Source organism: Schistocerca piceifrons, chromosome 8, assembly GCF_021461385.2.
Source record: "Schistocerca piceifrons isolate TAMUIC-IGC-003096 chromosome 8, iqSchPice1.1, whole genome shotgun sequence".
NCBI lineage: Eukaryota > Metazoa > Arthropoda > Insecta > Orthoptera > Acrididae > Schistocerca > Schistocerca piceifrons.
Window position 1 is genome coordinate 407,106,293 of NC_060145.1, and position 17,871 is coordinate 407,124,163.

General features: G+C 39.1%; 1 protein-coding gene across 1 annotated transcript in view; it reads left to right on the forward strand.

The window, feature by feature from the left end:
* LOC124711375 (microprocessor complex subunit DGCR8) overlaps window positions 1-17,871 on the forward strand; it is a 238,048-nt gene that overhangs the window by 101,789 nt on the left and 118,388 nt on the right. Inside the window, exons 4-5 of the mRNA XM_047241426.1 lie at window positions 6,860-7,002; window positions 10,238-10,361. Of these exons, the coding sequence (XP_047097382.1) occupies window positions 6,860-7,002; window positions 10,238-10,361 (267 nt within the window). The remainder of the gene's footprint in view (window positions 1-6,859; window positions 7,003-10,237; window positions 10,362-17,871) is intronic.

Consider the following 17,871-nt stretch of genomic DNA (forward strand, 5'->3'; position numbering starts at 1 on the left):
TGATGACTTTGACCATTGTGAAGTGTGTTTAGCAGGTAAACAACATTGCTTGTCATTCCCTGTCAGTTTGTCAAGAGCTAGTGCCCCACTTGTACTGCTTCATGCAGATACTTGCAGATATATGGAGATGCATTCACTTGGAGGAGTGAGAAATTTTTTTCTTTTGAAGGATTGCTGAGGTTATTGCAAAGTATTCTTTATGAAACAAGCATGAAGTTAGAGGTTTGATACAGAATTTCATTGTAAAAATTGAAAGAGAACATGACCTGAAAATTAAACTCATTAGGAATGATAATGGACTATACTGATTTAGGTACTTTTTGAGTAAAAAGGGCGTAACTCAACAAAGAAGCACCATGTACACATCACAGCAAAATGGAAGAGCTGAAAAGGAAATGCGCACCTTGGTTGAAGCTGTGCATTCAATTATTTCAGGACTGCCCAAACATTTCTGTGCTGAAGCAGTTAATATGGTGGTTATGTACTAAGTCAAACTAGTCCAAGTTCTGTCAGTGGTAAAACACCATTTGAAGCCTTTTATGCCAGAGAATTGCCCTTAGAATATTTGATAATATTTGGTGGTTCACGTGGCTGTCCTTGTACCCAAAGAAAACAGATTGGTACTAGACCCCAAAACAAGATAGATTTATTTATGGGTTATGATAATGATATGAAGAGTACAGAATATTTATACATTCCATAAAGAAAATTCTGCAAAGAAAACTGATGTGCATCAAGAAGTAGTTTTGTTGCTGCCAGCAGTATCTGCAGGAAAGAAGAAGACTGGTGCCCCTATAGTAGAAGTAGATAGTATTTGTTATGACGAAGAGATCATAGATAAAATTTCAGAATCAGTGTGTCAGAAATCGGTACAAATGAGGATTCAGGTTGTGGAAGAAAAGAGAAGTCAGTTTAGAGAAGAACAAGAAATCAGTAAAGAGAGAGAAAACAGAGAAGATTCGTGTCAGGATGCAGAGTAAAATGAGGGTGAGGAGAGACGACAGTGAAGAGACCCAAGAGGAATATTTGATGCCCAAATTACTTAGAGGATTATGACTTGGGCCTGTAGACAGCAGTGAATGGTGGTGTCTTGTAGTGATACTGAAAATTGCAAAGATGCCGTAGCAAGAGAGCTGCAAGCCCTGGAAGAAAGTAATACATGCTGTTATGTATGTAAGCTCAATGATAGTAATGTTATTGACACAAAGTTGGCTTTTGGGCAGGAAAGAGATAGGAAACGTAATGTTGTTTCTTATAAAGCTTGTATTGCAGGTAAACATCTCCAACAAATATTGACTTATTCAGACATATACAGTCAAAAATTAACTACATTGAGATTATTATTATTATTATTATTATTATTATTATTATTATGCATTGAGAATAACTTTCCCATCTATCAACTGGATGCTTGTAGTGCTCTTTTCTGTGGAGAAATAGTTGAAGAGTTTTATGTTAAATCACCTACTGGATGTTGCAATAAAATGAATGAATGAAAGATAAAGTTTGTAAATTTAGAAAGGCTGTGTATGGTTTAGAGAACTTACCAAAAATTGGAATGTTAAATTTCACACAGCAATACCTGGCTTAGGATTTGTAAGGAGTGATTTTGAGTATTTCTGGTGTATAATGACAGGAAATAGCCATAAAACATACTTATTTACATTGATGATATGGTAGCTTCAACTCTCCAGAGTTAAACTAACAAATTAAAGCTGTTATGAAGTGATAACTTTTAAAAGAAGGATTTAGGTCTGATTAGGAACTATTTGGGAATGAATATACAGGGTGGTCCATTGATCGTGACCGGGCCAAATATCTCACGAAATAAGTGTCAAACGAAAAAACTACAAAGAACGAAACTTGTCTAGCTTGAAGGGGGAAACCACATGGCACTATGGTTGGCCCGCTAGATGGCACTGCCATAGGACAAACGTATATCAACTGTGTTTTTTTTAAATAGGAACCCCTATTTTTTATTACATATTCATGTAGTATGTAGAGAAATATGAATGTTTTAGTTGGACCACTTTTTTCGCTTTGTGATAGATGGTGCTGTAATAGTCACAAACATATGGCTCACAACTTTAGACTAACAGTTGGTAACAGGTAGGTTTTTTAAATTAAAATACAGAACGTAGGTATGTTTGATTATTTTATTTTGGTTGTTCCAATGTGATACATGTACCTTTGTGAACTTATCATTTCTGAGAACGCATGCTGTTACAGCGTGACTACCTGTAAATACCATATTAATGCAATAAATGCACAAAATGATGTCCGTCAACCTCAATGCATTTGGCAATACATGTAATGACAATCCTCTCAACTGCGAGTAGTTTGCCTTTCGTAATGTTCGCACATGCATTGACAATGCGCTGGCGCATGTTGTCAGGCGTTGTCAGTGGGTCACATTAACAAATGTCCTTCAACTTTCCCCATAGAAAGAAATCCGGGGACGTCAGATCCGGTGAATGTGCGGGCCATGGTATGATGCATCGATGGCCAATCCACCTATCATGAAATATGCTATTCAGTACCGCTTCAACCACACGTGAGCTATGTGCCAGACATCCATCATGTTGGAAGTACATCGCCATTCTGTCATGCAGTGAAATATCTTGTAGTAATATCTGTAGAACATTACGTAGAAAATGAGCATACATTGCACCATTTAGATTGCTATCGATAAAATGGGGTCCAATTATCCTTCCTCCCATAATGCTGCGCCATACAGTAACTCACCAAGGTCGCTGATGTTCCACTTGTCGCAGCCATCGTGGATTTTCCGTTGCCCAGTAGTGCATATTATGCCAGTTTACGTTACTGTTGTTAGTGAATGACACTTCGTCGTTAAATAGAATGCGTGCAAAAAATCTGTCATCGTCCCATAATTTCTCTTGTGCCCAGTGGCAGAACTGTACACGACATGCAATTCCTGGTGCATAGAAATATGGTACGGGTGCAATCGATGTTTATGTAGCATTCTCAACACTGACGTTTTTGAGATTCCCGATTCTCGCGCAATTTGTCTACTACTGATGTGCGGATTAGCCGCGACAGCAGCTAAAACACCTACGTGGCATCATCATTTGTTGCAGGTCGTGGTTGACATTTCACATGTGGCTGAACACTTCTCGTTTCCTTAAATAACGTAACTATCCGGCGAATGGTCTGGACACTTGGATGATGTCGTCAAGGATACCGAGCAGCATGCATAGCACACTCCCGTTGGGCATTTTGATCACAATAGCCATACATCAACACGATATCGAACTTTTTCGCAGTTGGTAAATGGTCCATTTTAACACGGGTAACATATCACGAACAAATACCGTCTGCACTGGTGGAATGTTACATGATACCACATACTTATACGTTTGTGACTATTACGGCGCCATCTATCACAAAGCAAAATAAGTGGTCCAACTAAAACATTCATATTTCTTTATGTACTACACGAATATGTAATAAAAAATGGGGGTTCCTATTTAAAAAAACACATTTGATATCTGTTTGACCTATGGCAGTGCCATCTAGCAGGCCAACCATAGTGCCATCTGGTTTCCCCCTTCAAGCTGGACGAGTTTCGTTCTTTGTAGTTTTTTCATTTGGTGCTAATTTTGTGAGATATTTGGCCCGGTCACTATCAAAGGACCACCGTGTAGTTCAAAATTTAAGGGGGAATACTACTATTATTTGTCAAAGTACCTATCTAGTAAAAGTATTAAAGGTTTTTAATATATTTCAGTGTACAGTAATTCTGTTTCAATTCCCATGGAGGAAAATTTTGATCACAGTGTGTTAAAAAGAGAAAAATCTGAAAATGAAAACGTTGAGGGTAAATCAAACAATCGAAAATCCAGGATGGATTATGACAATATTATGAAAAGGATAGTCACTCACCATGTAGCAGAGATGTTGAGTTGCATATAGGCATGACACAAAATGACAAGTGAAACACAGGAAAGAAGAGAAAGAAAGATGTACACTGAGTATAATAATGTATTATAAAATAATAATAAAGAAAAATTGCACTGGGTTATGGGATTGGAAAAAAAGCCGTTAGGAAAAATGCTGTCTATTTCTGATGAAGGCCCTTGGCCAAAAGCTAACTTTTTGACAGTCTTTTTGTTGTGCCTATCTGTGACTCAGCATCTCTGCTATGTGGTGAGTAGTAACTATCCTTTTCATAATATTGTAACATTGATAATAAGTTGTTTAAAATTAATACGGTCATTGATGTGTGCCATGTTAGGTTCCAGACCAGATATTTGTGTAGCAATAAGTATTCTAAGCAGGGTTCAATCATGTGCGTGTCTGAATTTATGGAATGCTTTAGTACATATATTGTTTTATCTTAAGGGAACCCTAAAACTGAGTCTGTTTCTCACTAGCGATCAAAATGTTACCTGTCCTATAATTGGTTATGTTGGTGCTGATTGGGCTAGTGACAGAGTAGATAGAAAGTCCACTTTTCAAAGTTTTGGGTTGTAGTGTTTGATGGGCATCTAAGCAGCAGCCCACTATGTCTCTGTCAACAGAATCAGAATTTGTAGCCTTGAGTATGGCAACTAGTGAAGCCTGTTGACTAAGTAATGTGTATTATATAGTCTTTCTGGCAGTCAAAGAGCTGTTGCCTTTTCTGAAGGTAATGTGCCAGTAATAAGCCTTTGTAAGAACCCACAGTTCCATCATACAGATGTCAAAATCGTATTTGTTAGGGAGAAAGTGTTTGCTAAGAATGTTGTCTAAAGTACCCCATTAGCACAAAGGAGCAGCAAACTGATTTTCTGTTGAAGCAACTAGGTAAAATAAAATTTGAAAAATTTAGAGCCTTGCTGGACATACTTAAAGCTTGTAATTTACTTTTTGTAACACTGATAATTAATGTTGTTGTGTGAATGTTGTCATATGGTGGCAATGCGGTTTTTTCTTGTTTTGTTTAACTTCCATTTTTCAACTCTTCTTTATATATAAATACTCTGTGTACATTATCATCTGCCAATGAGTGTAAGTTACAACATATTTAAATAAACTCTGCGCAAACAGACTTATTATTGACCTTCATTTCCTGCACCTGATTACATTAACATTGAATGTTGAAAGCTGTTAAACATTGTTTCAGATAAAGATTTTCACCCAGGTACCTGCCACTGTAGTACACCACCAATTAAGTAATCAGATGTTCACTACCCATGAAAGGCAGGGCTTCCTATTTGAATCAGACTGCAACACAATTAAACTTTGTGTACACGTTCCATTTTCAGATATTTTTCCAAACATTGAATTATAATGTCATTCTTCAGCTTCAGATAGTTGGGGCTATTGTCAGAAAGTGAACCAGTAAATCATAACCACCCACAATACAAGAAGGAATACGGAACATTGTATTACAAAGTAATGAATCCGTAGATTTGTTGCAGCTGATTTGTCTACAGCTCATAAAAACTAAGACGTTTTTGAATTCTTTTCTTTCTGCCAGTGAGTTTTTGAAATTTTATCATTCTAAGTGTTTGTGAAAATGTGAATAGAACACTTCTGTCTCAATCATTTAAATAAATGGTGCAAGTATTGAAAATAAAATGTCGAACACGTTAGTGTCACCTGCAGTTAAGTTGTTTTCTGGAGGTATTTACCACAAAACAATCTGCACAGTCTATAAGTGAAATAAGGTATATGGACAAAAAATTAGAGACTGCAGACTGTGTCAAATTCCTTGGCGTGTTAGTCAATAAAAACCTGTTATGGAGTTGCCATGTGGACAACATACTGGGTCGACTAAATAGCCTTGTATATATTATGAATATCTTGTATAGTATTACTGATTTAGCTGTAAGAAAAACTGTATATAATGCATATTTTGTTTCAGTCATCAGGTATAGTATAATTTTCTGGGGGTCTGAAAAAACAAATTTACTTAGAGCTTTTAGACTACAAAAAAGAATCATCCGAGCAATGGTGGGAGCAAAACCAAAGCAACACTGCAAACCTTTATTTGTAAAACTGGATCTAATGAGCATTCCAAGCATATACATCTATGAAACTCTCACTTTCACGAAAAGAAACCCACAACTTTTTGAGGGCAACTTCTTCTTGCATCAATATGATACAAGACATAGAACGAGCTACATGTTACCTACCCACCGTTTAAAATCACATGAAAAAACCCCATACTATATGGGCATGAAATTTGTAAATAAAATATGGAAAGATATGGATGACCCAAATATAAAAGGCACCAAAAGAGACCTGGAAAAATATCTGAAAGATAAATGTTACTATAGTGTAGAAGATTTCATGAATGGTAACAATGCATTATAATTGTAATTAAAATACCTCTTTGAAGATGTTACACCATGTATATTATTAGTTTATTGTCTATTTTTAGTATTGTTATATATAGTGTAAAAACTGACAAGTCACCTATGTCACAATCTTTGATTGTATAAGGCATGTTATGTGATAATAAAAATTGAATTGAATTGAATTGAATTGAATCATAATTATGTGTAGCTTAAATTAAATAAAACTCTTCTCTGGAGAGTATTTTGTTATCTAAGTTCCATCAGTTTTTAGGGTGATAAATTATTTTAAAATTTGCTGAATTTTTACTTTATTGAAACATCACTGCCCTTATTTTTTATCTGAATTTTAGTCCAGTGATTTATAATCTTGAATTTTTCTACTATCCTGCACAAATTCAATAATTTCTTTGTTCTTCAGAATTTTCATAAATGTGATTTAAATTGCCACATAATAAATGAAAATTGTAATTTAAAGTTTCTGATGTATTTCAACTACTGTTTTTGAGATTTGTTGTGTGATCATGTAAAATACATACTTTATTATTTTTCAGAACTGGATCATAATCATTTTGAGATGCTGCCTGATGGTTGGGTTCAAGTGAATCACAATAGTGGTATGCCTGTTTTCCTGCACAAACAAACACGTGTATGTACACTTGCCAAACCATACTTCCTTGGACCTGGAAGTGCAAGGGTGGGTTCAAACTACTTTGTCAAATATCCTGTGTCGTGCAGATACTATGCAGATCATGTCACATTACCTACAGTGTAATGGTGTTTTAACACTTGAAGACTCTTCTAAAAAAGATATATATATATATATATATATATATATATATATATATATATATATATATATATATATATATATATATATATATATCTCTCTCTCTCTCTCTCTCTCTCTCTGGGCAACCCAGTCCATCCATCCTATACTAAGTTTTCTGTGGTTTGTCTAAATCACAAATGCTGGGATGCTTTCTTTGAAAAGGACGTGGCCTATTTCCTTCCCCACCCTTTGCGAATTCGAGATCATGTTTCGTCTCTAATGATCTTGTCATTGATGGGATGTTAAATCCAAATTTTCCTTCCCTTCTTCTGGGCCTAAACAGAAAAATACTTTGTGAGCTGACAGTTGAATTCCTGGCACATGTTAATGTGAAAAATTTATAATCTTGTTGAAGCAGTCAGGGGCATTGACGATAAACTTCTGCTGGGGAGACTAAATTTTCATAATATTAATGACATAATCCTTGCTACATAGCGCCTTTCGTAACAGAAAACGATCACTTTGGAAAATTGCACCAGAGGAATAAAACCAAACACAGAATTGAAAATGGAATATTCAAGAATTCTCTTCTGTTGTTGTCACACATATATGTGACTATCCAAAGATTTTACAATATTGTAACATTTGCCAGCAACACAAGCATTTTAATCAAAAGCCCAAACTGTACAGTACCAACAATCTCATGGAAAGTAGTACATATTAAATTATTTCTTATGAATAAATGTCTGCCGATGATGAGGAACAACTGTTTATTAATTCAGTTACCATGGACATAAGTAATAGAGAAGAAAGAGTCACTTCTAAACAAGAAATTAGGTTACACCGTATTCACCAGTAAGAAGGTTTAGTCAGTCTGGTTTTAATTGCTGAAGTAGGATTGTCTCATGGTGTCCCTAACTGCCTAATCCCACAAGGCAAGGGTCCTTGGTGAGTAATGGCAGCACCCAATGATAACTGAGCAGTTAGAGGGTGTAAAGTAGGCAGTGTCCAGCGAGTCTGTGGTCACGGTATGAGCGGTGGCTGTGCAGTGACGGAGTAATAGCTCATGGAGTGTGAGGTAGTGGACTCCCAATACTGTGGTCTGTGGCAGGCAATGGCAAGGAGACTCGGGAGTGTACTGCTGGCGAAGTTCTCCTGGGCTGTGAGTGGTGGTGCTGCTAATTTGGCTGCTAGGAACTCACAGAACGACTGGTTGGCCGATTAAATAGATGCCCAGTGGAGGCATGCATGGACAGTTTCCCGGAAGCACATAACCAACTTAGGAATTAGGTCCTTAAATGTGGTGGCACCTGGAGTGACGTTGGTGCTGCAGTATTATGCAATGCTTTCCGTAAGTCAGCCAGGAAATATGGTTATGTTTACTGGCCATGGACATGGAGTATTGCATTTCTTTTGTGGTGAGACAGCTGCCAGAAGGCTATATGTGGTGCAGTACAGTTGAATTGTGCTGGGACATTGCACTGATATTAAAAAGAGACATTAATGGCCATACACTGAATTTAACAATAAGTGTAAAGTTAGTAGATGCCCAATTGGACAGCAAGTAAACCCTTGCAATACCAATAGAACTGAGTTGGGGGAGGGGGGGGGGGGGGGGGGCGGAGGCGGTGTGCTATATGCCCACCTTTTGAAAACATTGGAATCTAGGCAGTTACTTTATATTTAAAAGTTTTAGACACATATTTATTGTTCTAATGAATTCTACCAGATTCATACAAGTTTTAAATTCTTCCCTTAAACTTTACCAAAAATGGAAGTCTCAGTAGTAGGTGTAACTTTCCCCAATGAGTGTCTTATTCAGTATTTCCATGATCATGGCCTTAATTACACATCAATATCTCTTTGAAAAGTATTTTGACAGTAAAAATCAACAACAATGACTGAAATTTGCATTTTTCAAACTTCTTTTTAATTGTTATAAAGTGGTAGTACATGTTATTGAAAGTGCCTTGATATTTCTAAGAGTGTGGTAAAATGTATTTTCAAGCTATGGACTTGAATTAGACATCCGTACATCTTTGAAAATTATATTGTTAATATAATTCAGTGACAATTGAGAATTTTTTAAGGGTGGGCATGAAGTAGTGCACTTATGGAAAATGCCTTGCTATTGCTATGGTTTATATATAGAGTCAACTAACAAACCAATCAAGCATGTTTTAAACGTGGCAGTATTTGTCATTGTATTGACATGAAGACAAGTGTGTTAACTTACTTTTACGTGCTTTCCTGAAGTAGGACAGTTAAATTCACTTAAGTACCTATTTAGAAAAAGAGAGCAATCTATAAGAATATATCTTGCAGAGGTCTCCTTGATCATCTTGGCATTCTTTCAGTCACCTCCAAGAAAATTTAGTTCATAATGGTATATGTTCAAAATAATAAAAATCGGTTGCAAATGATGTGCAGTTTTTAAAGTGCAAAAAAAGTCCAAAAATACGTTTCATGTATATTTTGCCTCCTTGCCCAGAGCTCAGACTGGGACAATCTACTCAGATATGAGTTTTTTAATGAGATAAAAACAGGAATGACATGAAAATTGGCAACTGCTGTATGCATTTTAGCCAGCTGATAATTTAGTCATAAAAAATTAATACTACTGCAACGTCACCATTGAGAATGTGTATTCCAAATGGGCCTCTTATTTCTGTATTTGTGTGGCATGTAGATACCCCCCCCCCCCCCTCCCTCTGCCCCAGTGTAGGCAAACAGAATATCCATAATAGTTTAAGGGTTATCAATTGACAGTATAGTGAAAGACGTTATTCCACTCCTTTAATTTATACCTTGATTTGTTCTACATCCCTGAAGATCCTTGTTTGTGATGAAGTCTATTGAACCATTTAAGTGACTGGTTAAAGTCAGCTGCTTTATTAAGAATAAGTCCCTAAGTGGATTACAAGGACTTGATGGATTTAAAACTGTACATTATGTGAAATCTGTATTTCTGCCTCAGAGATCATATTCGTGCAAAATGTTCTTTTCTCTATAACTTCCTACTGTACATAAAACTCAGCAGATACCTGCAATAAATTTTTTAACCATAACTTGTGTAAGTAGTGAGAATATAATTATAACAACAACAAAAATAGTTTCAGATTGTTAATCTGATAGCTGTCCTGTTTTATTTTTCACACAGAAACATGAGATTCCACTGAGTGCTATACCGTGCCTGCAGTATCGCCGTGCGCTGGAAGCAAAGAATGCAGCTACTGAAAGAAGCTCCGGAAATCAGTCAGAAAAAGCTGATGCAACACAACTGGGTATGTTAACTAAATCTGAAAAGTAAAATAATGGTTCCTGTCCTAGAAATGTTTAGGTCTGTTTTATCCATTCAGATGGAAAATAGTTTTACGAAGTACCACTCAATTTACATAAAAATTCCAGTTTTTTTTAAAAATGGGTTTAGTATGTAGAAGATAAGATTCATAACTTTTTATGTGCTTGTCTGTTGCTTCATGCTTCCTCTGTACAGTGATTTGTTTTCATACAATTTATGGAATAATTAAATCAGTTTGGAAATAATTTTTCCGTGTGTGATCACCTCAGTTGTTCTGGTTTTGTGGAACCCAAAAGTCGTAGGGTGTCTAGAGTTTAGTGACTGCCAACTTTTGATCAAATAGTACTTCATTCACCAGCATCGAATTCTGATGAGCCAAAACCACAGCCCACCATGACGTTGTATGCCTCCTGGTTGTGTTGTGGGCACGTGACACAGTAAGGAAAAAATGTAAGTGGAAAAGAGACAAATGGGCACTATTATAGCGAAGATACGGGCCGCAAATGCAGAAATCCATTGATATAAGTGGTTTTGACAAAGGACACATTGTTATGGTCCTGGTGCTTGGAAATAAGAATCTTTGGATTGGTGAAGCTTGGCACCTGTTGGCGTACTGCTGTTGTGAGCACCTTTAAAAAGTGGTTGAGTGTTTGGAGGATTGTGAAATAATGAATAGGCCATTTGGTATTGGGCAACCATGTCCCATCACAAAATGTAGAGGTGAGAGGGTCCCCTGCTGTGTATTCCAGGATAGACAGCGATCTGTGGCAGATCTGACGATAGAGTACAATGATGGTGCAGGCACAAGTGTTTTGGAACACACTGTTCAAAGGCCAATGTTGAACATGGAGCTCCACATCACATAACCCCTATGTGTTCCTGTGTTGACCCAGTGACATCATCATCATCATCATCATCTTTGACAGTTTCCAGCCCCTGGCCGGGTCTGTCTGGAACGTAGGTCTCTCCATCGTCTTCTGTCTTGCCACCACCTCTCCGTCTTCGCCTTGGTCTAGTTTTTTCCTTTCTTCTGGATGCATTCCTCTACTCCTTTTAGCCATCTGTCTCTCAGTCTTCCTCGTGGTCTCTTTCCTTCCAGTTTCATTTCGTGTATCCTCCTGGGTATCCTCTTCTCCTCCATTCTCTTAACGTGTCCATACCATCTCAGCCTTGATTTCTCTATCTCCTCCTGTAATGGTTCCACCTTCATTAACTCTCTGATCCTGTCTTTTCTTAACCTGTCTATCTTTGTCACTGTTTCTCAAGAATTTCATCTCACTAGCTTGTACTTTGCTTTTCTCTCTTCCTTTCATAACCCAGGTTTCTGATGTATGTGTCAGGATCGGGATATAGTATGACCGGTACATAACCTTTTTACTGAATTGGTGTACATCCTTGCTCCATATCAGGCTTCTGACACTCTTCCAAAATCCTTCTGCTTTTCTCCCCCTCTCGTTTATTTCTCTTTCATTTTTTCCTTCTTCCTGTATCAGGCTTCCTAGGTACTTGAAACTCTCCAGTCTCCTCGATCGTTCCCCACCAATTGTTACTCCAGTTGTTCCTATATCATTCTTTCTTGTTGTGATAACCATCTCACTGAAACTTCCTGGGAGATTAAAACTGTGTGCCGGACCGAGTATCGAACTCGGGACCTTTGCCTTTTGCGGGCAAGTGCTCTACCATCTGAGCTACCCAAGCACGACTCACGCCCCGTCCTCACAGTTTTACTTCAGTTTTACTTCCACCAGTACCTCGTCTCCTACTTTCCAAACTTCACAGAAGCTCTCCTGTGAACCTTGCAGAACTAGCACTCCTGGAAGAAAGGATATTGTGGAGACATGGCTTAGCCACAGCCTGGGGTATGTTTCCAGAATGAGATTTTCACTATCTCTGTGAAGTTTAGAAAGTAGGAGATGAGGTACTGGCGGAAGTAAAGCTGTGAGGACGGGGCGTGAGTCGTGCTTGGGTAGCTCAGATGGTAGAGCACTTGCCCGCAAAAGGCATAGGTCCCGAGTTCGAGTCTCGGTCCGGCAAACAGTTTTAATATGCCAGTTTCATATTTGTGCACACTGCACTGCAGAGTGTAAATCTTCACTAGATGTAACCCCAACTAACTTCCTCTTGTTCTCTGACTAGAAACTTTGCTTGGTGGGAAGACATTTTCCTCAAGTGAGAGAGTGATTGTGCAGTCAACATATATTTTGTAGAGTTTGACAGAACCTAGTTTTCAGGTGGGATGAAAAAGCTGGAGAATCACTGGATCAAGTGTATATCTCTTAAAGAAGACTATGTTGAGAATAAACAAGAGTTGTTTATGGAACAAACCTTTTTTCTCACTTTTTTACCAGACTTATCAGACCACCCTCATACATCAAACATGGCAAAATGGCGCTACCCAAAACCATCACCGAGGCAACACTGGTGACCATAGGCCATAGATAACAGGGGTGAACAACAGATGTGGAGGCGTGTACATGCAAATAAATCTGCAACTATTGAGCAACTGACCACCCAGATGAAGCAAGGGGCTAACAACAGTGTCTCCTTAATGACAGTTATGTGAACACTGCTGGTTCCTGGTTCATGCGCGTATGTTGGCTGCTTTTCATTGGTTACAAAGGCTGGAATTTGGACAGAATTGTGACAGATGGCCTTTTCAGTTGAATCATGTTTTATGCTCCATCAGTGTGAAATGTTTGAAAGCAAACACACAGCAACAATCATTGGAATGGTCCAGGCCGGAGGAGGGAGCATTGTTGCTGGGAATGCTTTTGTGGCATTCCCTGGGTGATCTCATCTTTTTGGAAGGCATCAACACAAGTATACTTCTACCCTTGGGGACTCTGTCCACCTTTACATGCAGTTTGTTTCTCTTGGGCACAATGGCATTTATCAGCAGGACAGTGCACTGTGTCAGAGCTTGCAGTGGACATGCATGGTTTGAAGAGCAACAGGGTGAGTTTACCATATTCCTCTGGCCACCAAAATTCCAGTATTTAAGCCCAATCAAGAATTTGTGGGATCACCTTGATGATGCTGTTCACACCGTGGATCCTCAGCTGAGAAACATAGTGCAATTGGTCACGACACTAGAGTGACATGGCTCCACGTCCCTGTCGGTATCTTGTAGAACCTCATTACCTTTCTTTCTGCACATCTCACAATGGTCCATGCAGCAAAATGTGATTATTCAGGCTTTGACAGGCGCTCACATTAATGTTGCAGGCAGTGTATAAAAGAAATGAAACATACCACATTAAACATATATCAGTTTAGACAGTGTACTGTCTGATTTCCATGAACAAATGTATCATGGATTAGTGCTCCCATTTAGTGAGGCAGCCTGGCATCACAACTAAAAATTTTAGAATTAGGCTCACAGTCATTTTATGTATATAAAATAAACAAAAAAAGTACTATGTAGTAGCGTAACATTGGAACTACTTTAACATATGATACACTACTGGCTATTAAAATTGATACACCAAGAAGAAATGCAGGTGATAAACGGGTATTCATTGGACAAATATATTATACTAGAATTGGCATGTGATTACATTTTCACGCAATTTGGGTGCATAGATCTTGAGAAATCGGTACCCAGAACAACCACCTCTGGCCATAATAATGGCCTTGATACGCCTGGGCATTGAGTTAAACAGAGCTTGGATGGCGTGTACAGGTACAGCTACCCATGCAGCTTAAACACGATACCACAGTTCATCAAGAGTAGTGACTGGCGTATTGTGACAAGCCAGTTGCTCGGCCAACATCGACCAGACGTTTTCAATTGGTGAGAGATCTGGAGAATGTGCTGGCCAGGGCAGCAGTCGAACATTTTCTGTTTCCAGAAATGCCCGTACAGGACCTGCAACATGCGGTCGTGCATTATCCTGCTGAAATGTAGGGTTTCGCAGGGATCGAATGAAGGGTAGAGCCACGGGTGGTAACACATTTGAAATGTAACGTCCACTGTTCAAAGTGCCGTCAGTGAAAACAAGAGGTGACCGAGACGTGTAACCAATGGCCCCCCTTACCATCACGCCGGGTGATATGTCAGTATGGCGATGATGAATACATGTTCCAATGTGCGTTCACCGCGATGTCGCCAAACACGGATGCGACCATCATGATGCTGTAAACAGAACCTGGATTCATCCGGAAAAATGATGTTTTGCCATTCGTGCACCCAGGTTCGTAGTTGAGTACACCTTCACAGGCACTCCTGTCTCTGAGCAGCGTCAAGGGTAACTGCAGCCATGGTCTCTGAGCTGATAGTCCATGCTGCTGCAAACATCGTTGAACTATTCATGCAGATGGTCTTGCAAATGTCCCCATCTGTTGACTCAGGGATCAAGACGTGGCTGCATGATCCGTTACAACCATGCAGATAAGATGCCTGTCATCTGGACTGCTGGTGGTACGAGACTGTTGGGATCCAGCATGGCATTCCGTGTTACCCTCCTGAACCCACCGATTCCATATTCTGCTAACAGTCATTGGATCTCGACCGACACGAGCAGCAATGTCACGATATTATAAACCACAATTGCTATAGGCTACAATCCGACCTTTATCAAAGTCAGAAATGTGATGGTACGAATTTCTCCTCCTTACATGAGGCCTCACAACAACGTTTCATCAGGCAACGCCGGTCAACTGCTGTTTGTGTATGAGAAGTCGGTTGGAAACTTTCCTCATGTCAGCACGTTGTAGGTGTCGCCACCGGCTCCAACCTTGTGTGAATGCTCTGAAAAGCTCATCATTTGCATATCCCAGCATCTTCTTCCTGTCTGTTAAATTTTGTGTCTGTAGCACGTCATCTTTGTGGTGTAGCAATTTTAATGGCCAGTAGTGTATATTATCATATAAGAGATAGCGTAACATTATTTTTTCTTCCAGTGTACAAACATCTAATAGTTACATTGTGAAATTTATTATATAAATATTATATAAATAGGAATTTTAAAACATGATGATGACTATATGAGGACTGCATGCAGCATAGGTGTTAAAATATTGCTGTGAACAAACATTCCAGTTTTCTTCCAGTATATTTAGAGGATAGTTATTTGGAGCCTTATGTAAAATCTTTAATTTTTCTGTCTGGCATATTTTGTGTTAATGGACATTCATATGGTTACCGAGGGCACTTTCTATTCATACATGTGTTCTGTAAAACACGCCACTAAAAATTTTTATGTTAGCAGTTGTGACTGATAGCAGTGACACTTTTGATTCTATGGTTGCCATGCTTCTTTGGTTGTCTTATGAAGTTAAAATGTTCAGAAGTGCTGTACAATTACCTGAGATGCTATTGCTGTGGGAGACAAGTATCTTTAAGATGCTCAAGATAGCAAAGGACAAAGGCCATCTTGAAAGGCTGCCTGCAGGAATCTGTTTGTGGTCCAGGGGGTTGGGATGTAGCATTGGAGCCTATGCTACAGAAGTTACATGGCAGTGGTAACATAAGTGGACTGGTAGCATTTGCAGATGATGTGCTGTTCTTTGTAAGAGATGAGTTGAAAGAATTACAGAAGACAGGTGTAATGCAGCTCTCCGTAAACTTGAGGGATGGTGTTGTTGAAATGCTAAATTGTCACCATCACCTCACAAAACTACATACTTCCTGTTGAAAGGGACCCTACTAAGAAATTCTAAAATATAATTAAATGATTTAATGATTAGTGTATGTGTAGTAATGATGTATCTATGGGTATACACAGATGAATGTTCTAATTTCACACATCATATAGAGGAGACAAGCTGGAAAGATAAAACTGCAATGCTAAAATTGTAAGAATCACAAATAGACAATTTCAACTTCCTTGAAAACAATGAGAGCATACCACCAGTATATATTAGTGCCAGTTGTATGATACAGAGTGAGCATATGAGCCGACAGGTTACAGCTTGTGAAGCTAGTTTCAATACTGAGAAGGATGGAACAAGGTTTCTGCTAAGATGAATAGCAGCTATTGTACGGCCCTGAAGGGTGGGTTGTTGGTAATTTGAACAATACGCCCACTGGACTTAGAAAACAATAAAAGAGGAAACCTGTATTGGTTAATGGAAAGTGATCAGTTGGAAGTAGGAAATATTCTTGAAACTGAAACCAGCAGGAAAAACTCACATTTTACAACTGTGGCAGAATGAGTGGCACACTTCAGACACAGGCAGGAGTATGTTTGAATTTCTCTCCAACATCAGGAAGAGAATATGAATTACATTTCTTCACCAATTGGGTGCACTGCAATGTTACCTGACTAGTCATGGGTTGTGTGTTACATATAGGTGTAAAATCAAAAGACAGGTGAGTGATAGTTGTGCCAGTAGCAATGTGGGCACTCTGGAGAATATGTTGTGAGGGCCATGCACTCTGCAAAGATGCAGCAGGTAGTCAGGCATCGAGGATGCTGGATCACAAAGTAGCAGTGAGGAACCAGCTGATGTGGCACATCTTTGATGATGCACTGCAACCCCAGTATCCAGGAAAGTCAAGTGGATCTCATGAAGCTTTCAACACCATGTGAGCATGCTGCCAGCCCTGTACTTCAACATTACATTTTATGTAGTTGGAGAGAAGGCTACAGAGGTCAGTAACCACTGAAGAAAACAATCTTCATGAGTAACTGCCATGTTAGTGCAAGTGACTACAGAAATGTAAGTTATTAAAAGTTAGAGTGAACCATGGAATTAGTTGCCAATGTGGACATGCTGCTGATGTGATGCCCTATGCCCAATGATTCCAACGGACAATGGTTGCCAACTGGGATGGTTTTAAGGTGGGTGCTGTAGTGGAAACAACCTTCAGTAATTTAGATGTACACTATGTGATCAAAAGTATCAGGACACCTGGCTGAAAATGACTTAAAAGTTCATGGTGCCCGCCATTGGTAATGCTGGAATTCAGTATGGTGTTGACCTACCCTTAGCCTTGATGACAGCTTCCACTCCTCGCAGGCATACATTCAGTCAGATGCTGGAAGGTTTCTTGGGAAATGGCAGCCCATTCTTCATGGAGTGCTGCACTGAGGAGAGGTATTGATGTCAATTGGTGAGGCCTGGTGCGAAGTCAATGTTTCAAAACATCCCAAAGGTGTTCTATAGGATTCAGGTCAGGACTCTGTGAGGCCAGTCCATTACAGGGATGTTACTGTCATGTAAACACATCAGTGTAGGCCTGTGCTGTGATAGTGCCACGCAAAACAATGAAGAGTTCAAACCCCCTCCATGAAAAACATGGCCACACCATAACACCACCACCTCGAAATTTTACTGTTGGCACTACACATGCTGGCAGATGACGTTCACCGGGCATTTGCCATACCCTCACCCTGCCATCGGATCGCCACATTGTGTACCGTGATTTGTCACTCCACACAACATTTTTCCACTGTTCAATCGCACTTCTTTCACCAAGTGAGGTGTCGTTTGGCATTTACCGACATGATGTGTGGCTTATGAGCAGCCGCTCGACCATGAAATCCAAG